The sequence below is a fragment of the Miscanthus floridulus genome, chromosome 4 (genome assembly GCF_019320115.1).
Source record: "Miscanthus floridulus cultivar M001 chromosome 4, ASM1932011v1, whole genome shotgun sequence".
Classification (NCBI taxonomy): Eukaryota; Viridiplantae; Streptophyta; class Magnoliopsida; order Poales; family Poaceae; genus Miscanthus; species Miscanthus floridulus.
In genome coordinates, this window is record NC_089583.1 from 120,176,169 (window position 1) to 120,191,971 (window position 15,803).

The following is a 15,803-nucleotide window of genomic DNA, read 5'->3' on the forward strand; positions in this document are numbered from 1 at the left end:
TGTTTTACACATATATTACAAGTGTTTTATCTGGATGTTGCATATGTTTGTATGGAATTGTTTTTCATGTGTTTTTACATGTGTTTCAGACACATGTTTCGAATGTTTAAGCTGTTTCATACGTATGAGTGGCGCGGGCGTCCGAACGCAGCGGTCCGGACGTTTTGGCGCTAGTGCTGCCGACGATGATATGGCCAGATTGTGTAATAAGCATACCACCATCCAAATGAGCGTCAGGTTCTCGTGCGAAACCTATTTATGTTATATTTGACGCACAGACAAACAAAGCTCAAATCTGTATGCTGTAGGCTTACCAAGCTAATGCTTACAATTTCCATGATGAACACGATCTATTTATAAATGGTTGCGAAGCTCTGGAGTACAAACGGTGCTAACCGGCCGATTATGCTAGCGTGTCTTTTACGCCACCAGCTAGGCACCTCGATCGATGAAACTACTACACACGGTGCAGAGCACAGACAAACTATCCCCAGCACAAGTCTGGGTCCAAAACGGCAGTATCACAAAATCCTAGCTGTGCTGCTTTGAGGTCGCCTGGCACCGGCTGGGTTACACGTAGTAGATCATGCCGACCTCAATGAGGCTGATGTGGGGGATGTGCAGCGTCACCGACGGTCCCCTGCAGTTCTTGCGGAGGAACGAGTAGGCGTAGTTGATGGCGAACGTCTTGAGGAAATTCGAGTTCTTCCTCGCCTTCACGTACGAGTGGCCGATGATGTAGGCCACGCCGGCCTCCTTGGCCTCCAGGAGGTCGGACAGCTCGTCCCTCACCTGCGGGTCGATCCGCTCCTCCTCGTCGATCTGGAACCGCACCCTCCGCCGCCGGCTGACGCTGCCGACGGCCTCCAGCTCGTAGATGGACTGCAGGCTCCGGAGCGTCTCGGACTTGCTGCTCCTGGTCAGGGACAGGGACGTGGCTGCTGCGTCGTCCTCGACGGATGAGTCCCTCACCACCAGCCCGGTCCCCGTCGTGTCGGTGGTGTGCACGACCGCCATCCTGCCCTCCGGCGACGACTCGTAGCTCCCCGTCCCCGACGAGGCCGACTCCTCGGCCTCCATCTGGATGAACCGGGCGATGCTCATCACCAGGTGGTTCTCGAAGTTCTCGTCGTCCTTCTGCACGTCCTTGTACCCGTACCTGACGATGCACCGGTACATGCGGTACTCCCTGGGGCCGATCCGCCCGATGAGGTACCGCTCGTCCATGGGCACGTACGGCACCGGCACCGACTTGACGCACACGAAGACCAGCACCTGGTGGAACGCCGGCAGGTTGGTGACGAAGTGCGAGAAGATGGCCGGCACGCCCGTCACCAGCTCCGTGTAGATGAGGCCGATCCCCGGCACGCGCATGATGCCCAGGCTCGGGCCCAGGTTCAGGATCCATTTCATGGACACCTTGTTCTGGAGGTCGAACTGGTATTTCCGCCGCGTGCCGTAGTGCCACACGTACATGATGGACATGAACACGGCGGACAGCGCGATCGGACCCCAGCCTCCCTGGGGAACCTTCATCACGGCTGCAGACAGGTAGGCGGCTTCAAGTGTCCCAAAGAATACGAGGAATAGCAAGGAGATGAGGAGATTCTTCTGCCACACGAAGATGATGACCAATGACATCAGACAGGTGGTGACAAACATCACAGTGATGCAGGCGAGACCTGAGATCATCATACAAATGAAGGGAGCAGGAGTCAGTGATGTGTTGATTCAGTATGCGGAATTCATGAAAAATATGATGGGAGACTCGTGTCAAAAAAAATGATGGGAGACAAGATCAATGCGCATCAACATATGGAGAGATGCTAGAACAAACTGACTATCGACCTCCAAAGTTATGAGCACCGTACTTACAACCTATCCAAGAAAATTGGCAGCTTTGGTTTCTAAAGAAAGGAAAAATAGCAGGTGTCTTTCATAAGTTTCATAATGCAGTAATTGACTATTACAAAATATAGAGTTGCATATTTCTCTGGTCTTTGGGTTGTTCAACTAAAATTGGTGGCGTAAAATGTATATGATAGCAATTAGTGGTCAATATAAGAGGGTGCACTATATGAACCACAAAGTTGAAAACAGCTTAAAATGAGGGTCTTGAATGAAATGGAGAATATGCAGGTGGTGTAAACGGAAGCACCATATGGTTTCAAAATAAAAGCTATGTGTTTGATAGGATTTGCCCAGTTTACGCAGTACTGAAATGGTCAGGCTTACCATAAGCATTTCCTATCACTGTTATGTCACGAAAGCCAAGTGTCGCAGCTAAACAGAGGACCATCAGAATCCAATTTATCTCAGGTATGTAAATCTGGCCATGGATCCACCTTGAAGTATGCACAACCTTTACTCGTGGAAAGCATCCCAAGGCAAGGCACTGCTTCACGATAGAAAAAGTTGCAGATATAATAGCTTGGCTGCCCACAGTTGCAGCAAGAGTTGCTATGACAAACACAGGCCAAAATAAAGGACCTGCAAGCATGATGTGATATGTTTCAGCAGTCAACACTATCTTTCGGCAAAATATGAAGCAGCAAGGCACAAAAATATTTAGTGTTCTGAAGCTTACTTGGAATAGAAAGATAAAAACTGTTATGTACAGCTGGTATGTTTTTAGACAGAAACGCAGCCTGTCCCATGTATTGCAGCACAAGAGAGGGATATATGACACCGACAAAGGCCAACTGCAAGCAGGACAAAAACTGAATTATGCATAAAATCCTTTTTAAGTTTTTTGACTAACATATAAACCGTTCTTCATACCCTGATAGATGCAGCGGAGAAGTGGCCAAGATCGGCAAACATAGCTTCAGTACCTGCATGTGCGAGTGCGACACAAATACGTAAGACAACTATTCATTTAAAAAGAAACAGACAATAGCTAGTCTAGTTGAATTCACCTGTGATAGCGAGAAGTACTGCGCCAAGAGATATCCAACCATCTTTTCCAGTTTTCTTGAAAAACTTTACAATATAGTGTGGAGAAAGAGCAACAAATATTCTAGGATTCCAGTGGATGATGTTATATAGACCAATGATACCAATGCTCAAGAGCCAGAGCATAACAATCGGAGCAAACAAGAATGCCACCCTATGAGTACCTCGGTGCTGCAGAGCAAAGAGGCCAACAAGCACAACGCATGCAATGAGTACGATCCATCCTGTGCACCAGCAAGTTGGTCAGGATGATGATATATTTGTTGAGAAAGAGAAAAACATTGCATATAGTTTATAATTAGTTTTCTTAATGCACAAAACCCCTGCACACATAATGTGTTTAGTACTCTGTCATGTGGCACGTTTCTTTTGCGAGGAATGTGGCACATGAGCATACATACAAAAGAATACCGATATGTGTCAAGACAGGTCACACTCCGACACTCATGTACCCCATCAGATTGAAATCTGTATAGCATCAGCATATAGCACGCAGTGCAATTTTGGAGATGTACAGGTTCAAATTGAACACATGCCAAATAAGCAACAAAACTCTGAAATATCCAATAGAATTCATATTTCGCAAATCAGTTCTTGCTACTATTTTACAGGCAAGTTGAATCACACTTTATCAAGATAGGTTTCGTGTCAATATTTTCACAATTCATAGATAACAGTGTTTTTCCCATTCGAGTAAGTTTGAAAATTTATACAACTAGAACAAGATATTCAAACATTAAATGAGGTGATTTTTCAGCATACTACCATAACAAAAGGTAATATCAATTTGATAGGTTAACGAAGTTTAGATCCATATTGCAAATTACAAGGATACTAAATTACAGATTGAGTTCAGCTCCTCAGCACACTACCCAAATCTAGATCAGTTAAGAAAAATAGTTTGTGGTGTTGAATTCCAATCTAGGCTACAAAACTTCAGCCAACTACCTGGTGCAAGCATGACTAGTGGAACACCTTCTGAAGACGACACTCTAAATATAAAATGATTAGAACAAAGTTTTTTACAACAATGAATTTCTCAAAAACAACAGGCTGTAGTAAAGAAAATAGAACCGACACATACCATCTCCTAGTCCACTTGTGGCAGGATCTTGTAATCCAGAGATGGCTGACAAAACTGCATTAGGCATTTGGATGTCACAGGAGAGTTGAAAAATGCACCGCATAACTAAACGAAGTGAAGAAACTAGGAGATGGAATGCATACCAGATATAGTCGGTGTAAGGACACCATCACCTATCACCATGCACGCACCAAACAGAACAAAAAGAAGTAAACAGGTCCGCAGCTTCCTGTGCTTCTCCAGAAACCTTTTGAATGGAGAGGAAGCCACAGCTCGATCAGTGCCTGGGTGATAATAAGTTGACAGCTCTTCATCTGCTGCTTGCTGGTTTGGCAGCAGACTGAATTTTGCATGCCTGCAAAGAAGTGAGTACAAAGCAAAGGTTCCACCTGTATAACAAATTAATTTTGATCAGATAACATAATAACATGTGTACCAAAGAAAGAAACACGCACTAGCTAGCTAAACAAAGCAACTGTTAGACAACTTTTTTTAGAATCAACTGCTAGACAACTTTTTTTTAGAATCAACTACTAGAAAGTTGTGCGAACATTCTTGTTGCACAAAGTTTGGCATGTCCTAAGGTAAGGTGTTTTCTGGAGATTCAAGCAAAAGTGCAAAACTAGCTTAAAATACAGCATATGCATTTCGAAAAGAAAAATAGTTACACAACTCAGACAGCGCAGTAAGACATCAATAACACAATATATTGCAATTAAGTTGCTTACCTTCCCCATTGTCGTCCGCACTCAAGACAATTACGACGTACTTCAGCAAAGGAATAAGCGTAAAGGTCCAAAACAACAGAGAAAACAACCCAAAGATGGTTGTCTCATCAAGGTAACCGTTCAGTCTCCCAGACAATGAGTTTCTGTAGACATACAAAGGCGATGTACTCAAGTCTCCATACACCACACCGAAGCTCTGGAACGCTAGGAGGGAGAGAGTTCTGCAGTAACTTTTCCACTGAACCTGCAAAATTAAGCAAACAACCGTATAAGCATGCAAGTTGTGAGTAGCAGTGCCACAGCGCGTGAGTGATGACTATGAAGAAGCCGTAATCCCAGAAGAGAAACGTAGTATACCGATTCGATGTAATTGGGAGAATGACGGGTGGGTCCAAGGGACCAGGGCCATAGGCCATCTATTTCTGTAAGCACTGTGTCCTGTAATGACATTATCGAAAAAAAACTATCTATAGAACTCGTGAGACGGGGAGATTCCTCTGCTCCGTCGGCCGAACCTGCGATCCCTTGTCTCTCACGTCTCCGGAGATCGCCGGCAGGCCACGGGTGTTACAAGCAGCTAGCAGGAGGTGTTATCAGTGGTCAGTAAGCAGCACCAATCCAGTACCCCAAATGCAAAACAAAGCAACCTCAGCAATGGCAATAGCCCTCAGAGTCAGAGTCAAATTTCCAGGGGCACCAGCCGAAACTGCTGATGTATTGGCGGTGATTGTTAGCGGCATTAAAGTACTGAAAGTCTGAAAGTGACGTTTGCTCTAGGAAATTCGACTTAAAATTATTCGAAATAAAAAACTGCATAACATTTTCGTACGACGGAAAAAAAAACTGTGCCATCGTCAATTTGAGAACCATAACGATGGGTCAACGCTGTAAAACGGTGAAAAATATTGGGCAGTCATGGTCATGGTCAGGTTTTCGCCGTGAGCAAGTCTGCAAGTAGCATCGAGAAGATGAGTACCAGGCAAACATTGACCCGATTCAAATCAATCACATGATACGGATGAAACCAGTCATCTACTCCGTAGAAGGCGAGAGCGACTTGACCAAGCAGCGTCCGGCGATGTAATGAATTGGACACTCACGGCCACTGGTCACGGGTAACGCCACATCTCGCATTCGCCGGCAAGGCAGAGCAAATCTCCACCGCGGAACTCCTCCTCCCCCATATCGCGAAACCAAAATCGAACTACGAAGAGCGATTCCGCAAAAAAATCAGGACGCGCCCGCGCCAGCTCCTGGCGTCATCTGGATCGCGGGACGGCCAAAATCGAACGCATTCTCAGCAACACGTAGCAGACACGAGTCCAGAGCAGAGGGGCGGATCGATCGAGCCGTTACCTGCTGCCGCCCGGCGGCGCCGACCTCCTCGTCCATTGCGGGCCTTCCACTGGAAGCGAGCGCGTAGGCAGCTACAACGGAGAAGCGGAAGCTGGAAGCGAAGGCTAACGGCTAAGCTAAGACGAAGCCACTCCTAGTGCTACGCCCATGGCATGGGGGCTCGCCCGCGACTGCGAGCAGGAGGGCCTGAGAAAACGACGGCGGCGTGATGAGGCGGAGGAGAGAAGCTTCCCCTCGTCTAGTAGTTTATATATGTATATAAGCGAGGTCGTCGAGATGAGGGAGGGGGAAGAACTGAAGAGGAGAGCGCGGGGGAAAACTGGATGGAGCTTGATGCGCACGTCGGCGTCTGGCGAGTGGCCACGCGTAAGACTTGACTCCAACAAACTACCTAAACCTAAAAATGAGTCTCGCACAGTGGCTTTGCCTATTGTATACCGGTTCCAACGGGTAACCCAATCACACGACACATTTTGGCTACCAGCCCAAAGAAAACGCAAAAAAGCATCCCCTCTCTCTTCGCTACGCAAATCTCCGGAGCTCGCCCGCGGAAGCAAGGAATGGCTGAGCTTCCCTTCCTTCTCGGCGCACAGGGCCGCCGCCTGGGAGCACCACCTCGGCCCGTCGCTCGCCGTGCAGCACAAGCTGAGCCGGCGTAGCCTTGGGCCGCTGCCGTCGTCGGGGAACTCGAGCTCAAGCTCGCGCGCGCACTCCCGGCGGTGGATCCTGCAACGACCACGCGCGGGGACGCTCCTGGCGGCGGTGGTGCATCCTTGACGGGTGCAGGGGCAGGGGCGGCCTCACGACGACAGCGGCGCATGGGATCCGCCCGAAGCACGGCTGCGGCGGCGCTCGGCCCTCAGATCCAGTGGCAACACTCTTCTCCCTCATATCCGGCCTGGCCGAGGTCCTCTAGGCGGCGGTGAGCCGGATCCCGGCGGTGCCGGGAGGATCTGGTGACCCTGCAGGAGCAACGCCCTTTCTTCCTCTTCCTCCTGCAGCTCTCGGTGGCTAGCGGCGGATTCGGCACCGGTGTAGCCGGAGCACCTCCACCGCGTCGAAGCACCGCCGGAGCCGAGCGTCGAGGCTGCCGTCGTCGCCGTGCTCTGCCCTGCTCCATCCCTTCCCCTCCGGTCTACCTCTTCCCTTCTGCCCTCCTCCTCTACTCCGCTTTCTCCGGTCTACTGTGCGGAGCGTGGCGTTCGACCTCGCCGTCACTGGGGACGACGCGCGGCGCGGGGTGGCGAGGATGGCGGCCGCCGTGGAGGGCCGCGACGTGGGTGTCCTCGTCAACAACGCCGGCGCTTCGGGATGGGCTCTGCTTTTATGTCGCTGTTGGAGAGGACTGAGTTACGGTCGCGTGACCTTTTCCTATGCATAACCCAAAATCGGGAATGGGTGTCATGTTTAGGTCTTCTTTGTTGGAGACAGTCTAAGAGCAGCGTGTCGCGGGTTGCGGTGGCGGCGGGGCGAAGTGCACGGGAGACAGATCTGGCGCGTGGGGCATCGACTGGTGCCTGGTGGGCTCGTCGTGTCAGTGGGACGAGTGGTCGTGACCGGCGGGCAGAAAGGATCCCGCCCCAGTCGTGGCCCGGACAGTGGGGCCCACGCTGCCGTCACCACGGATTTTTAGCCTGTTCGTTTCGGCTAGATTGGCTTATAAGTCCATGGCTGAAAGTACTGCTGGCTGGTTTAGTGTGAAAAAAAAATACTATTAATTAGCTGATAAGTCAAATCAGATACAGACAGTTACGTACTACCGAGCTGGCTGTTTGATTTTTGACACGGCGCGGGGCATCTCGTGTGGCACAGGCTGCTGTGGATACGGTGCGGGCAATCACGTAGTAGGACGGTAGGAGTATGGATTACTCCCTCCTTCGAAAAGACATTACGAGCTCTTTTATTTAAGTTGATTAGATTGGTGGAAAATATTAACAACACTTACCATATATCTTTAAATAAGTTTATTATAAAAAAATATATTTAATAATTATCTAACAATATTAATGTATTAGAAATATTAATATTTTATTATATATACTTGTCAAAAATTAAAAAGAGTTGCTTCTTGGGAAATAACGTTTTTCTCTTTTGGGACAGAGGGTGTATAACAGTGAGCTGCATGGGTTTGGCTGTTTCTTTTCATAGACCAAAGTGAACCTTGCTTGTTGGGTGTGGACGCCGCGCGCGCGAAGGGGCATTTGTGAATTGTGAGAGCAAAAACTGCAGGACACGTGCAACCAAACATCTTCTCGGTAATATGAGTGGGAATCAAACAAAACTGATGTAGCTGATCGAAGCTTGCGCTCTGTTTGTTTGGTCTTGTTTAGCTAATAAGTCATGACTAAAAATATTATTGACTGATTTGATATGAGAGAAAAATATTATTCGTTGGCTAAAAAAATACGACTTATAAACCAAACAAGCTCAAATGAACAGCCGATGAGACCCTGCATCCCTGGTGCGGGTCAAACCACACTAAAAAGAAAACCAATCAACACTAGCAGACCAGGATTTGAATCTAGGGTATATCTTGTAAAACAATTCGCGTTCAATATGATAATATAATTCAATCCACAATCTAGACCTAGCAGATATAAACGCAAACGAGCACCAATTGAATGAGGAGATGATCCGTGGAGACTGAGATACTAAATTAAGGCCGTTGGACTTTTTTTGTTTGGATTTTCTAAATCATACCGGTACTAATTATTTTTGTTAAAATCTATCATGAGCCTACCAAAACTAAGGCTGGGTTCGCCCATGCCAATCAAGCATGTAGACTTGCTATGAACGCAAGTACACACATCTTACATATACTTATAAGCATCCTCAAAAGACTAAACCGATGTATTAAGATCGACCAAACATAAAAATCTCTATCAATGGACACAACGATGTCGCTAAAAATATATTGCCTTTAAATTAGAGAATAATTCTAGAAAAATGTAAACACCTCATTAAATCGAGCACTTTTGAATCCAAACGGACAAATTCTAATACAAAAAAAAATCTGATTTATATCTCTATCTCTGTCTCTATGTCTATTTATATATATATCTAATATATATATATATATATATATATATATATATATATATATATATATATATATATATATATATATATATATATATATATATATATAATCCTAAACCCCACAATAATTCTATCTCAAAATGCAAGACATCCACATCGACAGCCAACTAGCATATGTAATTATGACACATCTCTATTAATGCAAGTAATGCAAGTCACCATGCCACATCATCCACTAACATATATTTATTTGTCCACGTCAACGAGCCACATCGTCCGCTAAAATTCACTCACAATCCCCGTAGCAACGCTCAGGATACGCTTCTAGTATCTTATAATCCTAAGCCCTACTAAAAGTTATATCTCGACGGTACAAGTTGTCCACCTCAGCAACAACCCAATAGCATCTGCAGCTATGGTATAAACGTCAACAAGACGCATCATATGCTAACATGTATTTAGTTGTTACCACGACATCCACTAACATTAATCTACAACAGTTTGTCCATTCATATAGTATTTATGTGTTTCTTTTTTTTGTAATTTTCGCAACAACGCACACGTTATGCTTGTAGTTGTTTTTGTTGTAAAACATACGGACTCTATCCTATAAGGAAAGGAGGAGGAATTATAATCCTAATCCGTTTGTATGTGGGCTCTTACCAAACTCTTAAACCTTGGCAGGACTATATATATATATATGTATATATATATATATATATATATATATATATATATATATATATATATATATATATATATATATATATATATATATATATATATATATATGTGTGTGTGGGGGGGGGGGAGCTCTATGTTGTAATTATCAATATTCAGATAAATAAAAGAATAGTCTCTCTATCTCTTGTATCTATGTGTTCTACTTTTATCTACTATGTTGATCATGAGAGATGGAGAGAGAAATGTCCTAACCGCTGGCAACATGTTTTATAACATGTAATCAGCACGACAAGCTCTATGTCGACATCACCGTTGAAGCCGCCACCGATCCTCGATGTCGACACTCATGCCGTCCCTGCCGTGACTACTTCGATGACGTCGACATCCCGATATTGTTAGCGAAACGGATCTGCTATCTCTACCTGTAACTAATCTGCACTGCATCGACATGCACTGTCGCTGTCAAGCAGGCAAATCTACGACAATGCCAAACGCCCTACGCGGTATGTATCTACTGGCCACTGTCCTATGCGACTGTGAGGTAGGCATGTTCGCTTGAACTTATTAGCCGGCTTATCAGCTAAAATCTATAGTATTTTTCTCTCACAACAAAACAGCTTTAGCCGGCTTTAATACCAGCTGAACAGAGCACAAATTAGCATCCTCTGCAAGGTACGAAAGAATCCTGACCCTCAAGTAGGGTTGATGTTTTGATCTAATTATTTCTACATGTAATAGATAGACGTACAAGCAGTACGTAATGCAAGGGTATACGACATAGTGCAAGGGTATACTAACGGCACGTACAGTGGCGGAGACACAGGGTATGCCGGGTATGCACCGGCGTACCCTGTCTGACCAGCATGTACTAATAACATATATGTATTATATATCTGTATTTATATTAAAAAAAGGAAAGAAATCACTTGGATCACAGATGACGCTATATCCATCACGGAAGCACGAAGTTAAAAGGCCCTGGAGGCCAGTTCGCGGCAAGGTTATCCTCGGACCTTCCACTTTTTTGCTGTTATCTCGATCCGTCGATTTGTTAAAAAAAATCTCGATCCGTCGATCGGAGCTGAGGAGTCACGGTTCACGGAACATGCCGCCCCCTGCCGCCCCCTAACTGACTGTTGACGCTGGCGTGATGGTGACGCCCTGGTTTTGGTGGCCGGTGCCCTGCTGACTCCGGTCACTCGTGTGCAGTTTGTAGTTTGCACGACCACGCAGTCACATAGGCTCGCTGATTCACTATTTCTCCCTGGTAAAATTTAATCTTCTATTCTTCGTCTTATTATAGAAAATTATTATCTACTTTCATAGCTACTCCCTCTATTCCAATTTATAAGATATTTTGATTTTTTTTAGATACATTACTTTTATTATGCATAATCTAGACGTAGTGTATATATAAGTGCATAGCAAAACTTATGTATCTCGAAAAGCCAAAACGTCTTATAATTTGAAATGGAGGGAGTATTTGCTAACATCACAAACAACATATTGATTAATTATTTAGCATTGTGTTTTTTAATATTTATGCTCTTCCGAAGAGAATCTCTCTCAGTTAAGCTTTTCGAAATAAAGAGGCACAAAGTGTATCAATGGTTTATGAGCATCTCAAATTGGTGTTGCTTCTACCCGAGGCAACGGCAAGTGTTGAAAGTATTTTCTGCAATGGTTTTAATGACAACAAAGTTACAAAATATGGTGGAGATAGTCTTTTAGATGATTGTCTAGTCACTTTCACTGAGCGAAATATTTTCTTTGAAGTTGGTGAAGATGATATAATCAAGATATTTATGTCCCTTCGAAAGCGTCAAATAAAATAGTCAGAAATAGAGTTGTAAGTCTCTTGTACTCTTTTACTCCTATATTTCAATTATCGGTATGACTTTTGAACTATTTATATTGTATTTAGTGGATGGTTTTAACTTAACTAATCCATAAATTTAAGCCTTATTGTGTTATTTAGTGTACTTATATCGAATCATGTAGTCGATTTTACAATTATTACTGAATTACTAATATGGATTTACCGAATTGTATATGAAAATTTTTAGACGGCATACCCTGATCTAAAATCCTAGATTCGCCACTGGGCACGTATATATACACATGCTGGCATGCATGCGTATGGCTTGCACGCTACAATCTATAAGATTTTTGTCCCTACCGTCTGAACCGGATTGCATCTAGTATTGAACAAATAAATATTGGGCACATGAAGATTAAAAAAGAAAGAAAATTGTGCATCACCGGCATGAAGTCCGACTAATTCTGAATTGAAGTATAACGGCATGAAGACCGAACTCATGTGAATCTAGGGTTAATTTAATAATAAAATAAAGGGAGCATGGCAACAACAATATTGTTCGGGGAATCCTAGCTAGTAGCTTGTATGTACACATCTAGTATTGTTCATGGACTCCTAGCTAGTAGATTGTATGTACGAATCTGGTACTATACTGTTGCACTGCACAAGCACCGTCCGTACACGGCGCCTTCTATTGCATCAGTGAAACTAGTATCAGCAAGCAGTCGGTAGCTCGCTGCACGATCGCCGCCGCACATGCACACGCAGTGCACGATGCCGCTGCCATCTCCTCGAGCAATACGGTCTGCAAGTCGGCAAGTCGCTGAACGACCTCACACCCAAGCATCCCTCTTTGACATTCATGTGTAGCCAGTGCACGATGGTGCACGCAGTCGCCACGTTGTCCCGGCTTGAAGCTTGAAGCTTGAAGCTTGAAGCTTGAAGCGACCCACGCAGGATCAGCTCGCTACACGGCCACACATCATCCGCCGTAGCACGGGACAGGATGTTGACGACTACCAGCTTGCTGCAAGTACGTCGAACCGTAATGTATGTGCCATCAATGAATCGATGTCTGTTTTCATACAGCCATCATTGTGATGCATTGGCTCGAAGCCACGTTGTAGCCTCAGTGTCCCCCACGATCCATTGCCTTTTTGTCTTCGACTTGGACATTTCTAGCCTGCAAGCCGCTACTGCATTGTGCCTCACGGATTTGATTTATTTGGCAAATAAATCGTTGAGAATTTTGAATTTTTCTAGCAGAAAAATTGTGTAGGCATAAACCCATCTATTTTATACATTTCATAATATCTATTAGCTGATGATGTATGCCATGTGATATTTTTTATGCTCATTTGAATGCATGTATTTATCACACATTATGAATTATATATATCATATAATTGCAAGTATAAAATCTTGAAGGATTACGCTAGAAACATGGTATAAGGTATATAGGCTCTCTAAATCCTACAGACCTTAGACTTATCACATTTGAGAGGCTCATATTTGTTTTTTTCTAACATAATGAATTTTTAGGATAAACGAATGCATGGTATTAATTCTGAAAATTTGCATATACCATAATCCTGAAAAATGTTATGATGCTTTTAAGAATATTTTGCATAACCATCCACTAATTTTTGCGCCTTGCTACTTGTTTACACGTAGCAAACCTATATGCACATGACTTAGTTATAATGATATATACATACCTTCATGAAGAAAAAATATCCTAGACTTGCCCTGAATGGCAAAATTATATAGCATGATCATTGTTAAATCCTAGTAGGATATTCTACTGTCACTGAAGTGGAGTAGATCTTAAGCATAGTAATTCCTGGTATTACTCTCAAAGAATGAATATGTGACCAAGCTAAATCCTAAAGGTCTTATGGGACTCACTGCATAAGAAATTCTATAAGATATCCTATATTATGATGATTGCATAATGTTAGAAATATTTAAAATTGAATTTTCAAGCTTATGTGACCATATGGGATATAAAATGTAACTCTATAAACAAATATAATTAGCTTGAAGCTTTGTGTTAAAAGTCATAGAAGACGAGATGATAAAGACAAATTTATCTAATTTCAGAAGAAATGTTTCTTGAAATAGAAGATCAAGAGCATTGAAGTACTAGAAGTATCCAATATCATCCAGAATTTAGATAGCTCTATTAATCAGGATATGTGACTTGCATATATATACTCCTAGAAGGATCGAGCAAGCATGAAGCTGCTAAATGTCAAGCATTGAAGCTAAGACATGTAAGAATGTATAGAAATTAGAACATTTAAAGTTTTTCTTGAAGAAGAACTTAAATCATGTGCTTATAGATTTGTTGCTTTTAAAATTCATATCCTGAAGTATTGATAGTAGTGGTGGTGGTGCTTTAAGTTTTAATTCCCGTTGAATTAAGTGGATTATGTAAACTCGTAAAAGAATTAATGGTTATTTTATTAGTTTGAAGACTAATATGAAGTTCTTAGTTGCAAATTTTACTTGCAGTAATATATGTTAATCTTGCATGGAATGAATTAGATTTATATGTTTTGCATATAAACAATTGCCTATTGCCTATCTAAACAAATTTTGCATTAAGTTTATCCACAAAGAAGCCTCAATTAACCATGAAGGTTATAGTTCTTTGTGCACTACTACCATGTAGGTAGAAAGGAAACTGAATCTCTATAAGCACATGAACAATTGGACTATACTAGCCTATTAATTGATCTTAGAAGGATCAATTTAGTCAAGAAATAGTATAATATCTAAGTGTTTAATACTTCAGCCCAGAAACTAGAAGTTTAAGCCGTACCCTGAATATGTTGTTGTACATTGAATAGTGCACTTGATATGTGAATTTCACGCCAGAACCAATGAATAGGATTCTATGGAACATTAGAAATGATTATTCATAGATTATGCATGTAGCATATTACTACTTGAAGTAGCTATGGCATGAAAAAGGGAGGAATTTTGGGTAAAGGCATAAGAAAATATGGGTAATATATATTTAATAGGCGTAGTCTTCCTAAATCTATCTTTAAGTGCATGTATCAAGACTTGAAGTCCTAGTTCCTTCAGGCCGAGTTAACTTTCTCTACATTGCACTAATTGCAAGCAAGCTTGTAGCTTTATATTTTGTTGTTATCTATTACGTTGGGTTGAATACCAACATTTCACATTACACTCAAATGTGTATCACTATGTTGTGCTCTCGACGAGCTGCAACTATCTCCACTCCTGCATGAATATTAGCATAGCAACTATATTTTTAGCTAGTAGCTACCTTACATTTCCCTTATAATTAGATTGGCTAGCTAGTATGCTATGTCTATAGTTCCTGTTGAACTAAGAAATATCTTGCTTCCAATGGATCGCATGTATAAGCAATAAATTGGTTTAGGGCCAAGTAGCCTAAGATTAGGGGGAGTTGCTTAAATTGTAATTGGCTAAACAGAGAAGTGATTGTCGATAGAATATCGTCAGCAGTCCTCCGAGGGATATCCCACGAAGGTAGATTGATCGGCAAAGGAGCGTAAGATCAAGAACAAGAAGGCAACAGAGACACACGAGTTAGACAGGTTCAGGCCGTTAGTATGACGTAATACCCTACTCCTATGGTCTGTTGGTTTGTATTAGCTATCGTATGATATTGTGTGAGTTTGGAGGGGGGTCCCTGCCCGCCTTATATAGTCCGGGGAGCAGGGTTACAAGTCGGTTAGATCTGAGAGATAACTAAAAAGTAATAACTGATTACAGGAATCTTGGAATCATACATATCCTAACAGATCTCGTAGTATCTTTAGGATGTCTTGCGGGAGGCGCCGAGCAGAGTCGTGCCCCACAAGGCTTCGTCTTGTGGGCTGGACTGCCCCTAGGGGCGTAGCCCATGTGGTCTGCCATGGGTATCCGGGATCATACCCCCCACAGCTAGTCCTCGAGCGCCTTGTACCCGTTGTGCAACGCCGTCTTGAGCTTGTCCGAGCAGGTACGAACGAAGCCGAGCAGTCAAACTCATGGTCCAACCACCGTGATGAGTTGTCGAGCAGTTGTGAGCAGTTGTCGAGCAGCGTGTACTGTCACCGAGCAATGCGAACCGTAGCCGAGCAGCATAACCCAAGCA

The 15,803-nt window shown here is 43.4% G+C and overlaps 1 protein-coding gene across 1 annotated transcript; it reads right to left on the reverse strand.

The window, feature by feature from the left end:
• Positions 1-272: 272 nt before the first annotated feature.
• On the reverse strand, positions 273-6,447 carry LOC136550560 (potassium transporter 7-like). The gene is made up of 9 exons (XM_066542166.1): positions 6,124-6,447; positions 4,768-5,011; positions 4,183-4,428; positions 4,040-4,093; positions 2,919-3,179; positions 2,782-2,834; positions 2,588-2,702; positions 2,236-2,490; positions 273-1,682 (listed from the first exon to the last, which is right to left on the reverse strand). Exons 1-9 carry the CDS (start codon positions 6,157-6,159, stop codon positions 571-573), a joined length of 2,376 nt encoding a protein of 791 aa, XP_066398263.1. The 5' UTR covers positions 6,160-6,447; the 3' UTR covers positions 273-570.
• Positions 6,448-15,803: the final 9,356 nt, after the last annotated feature.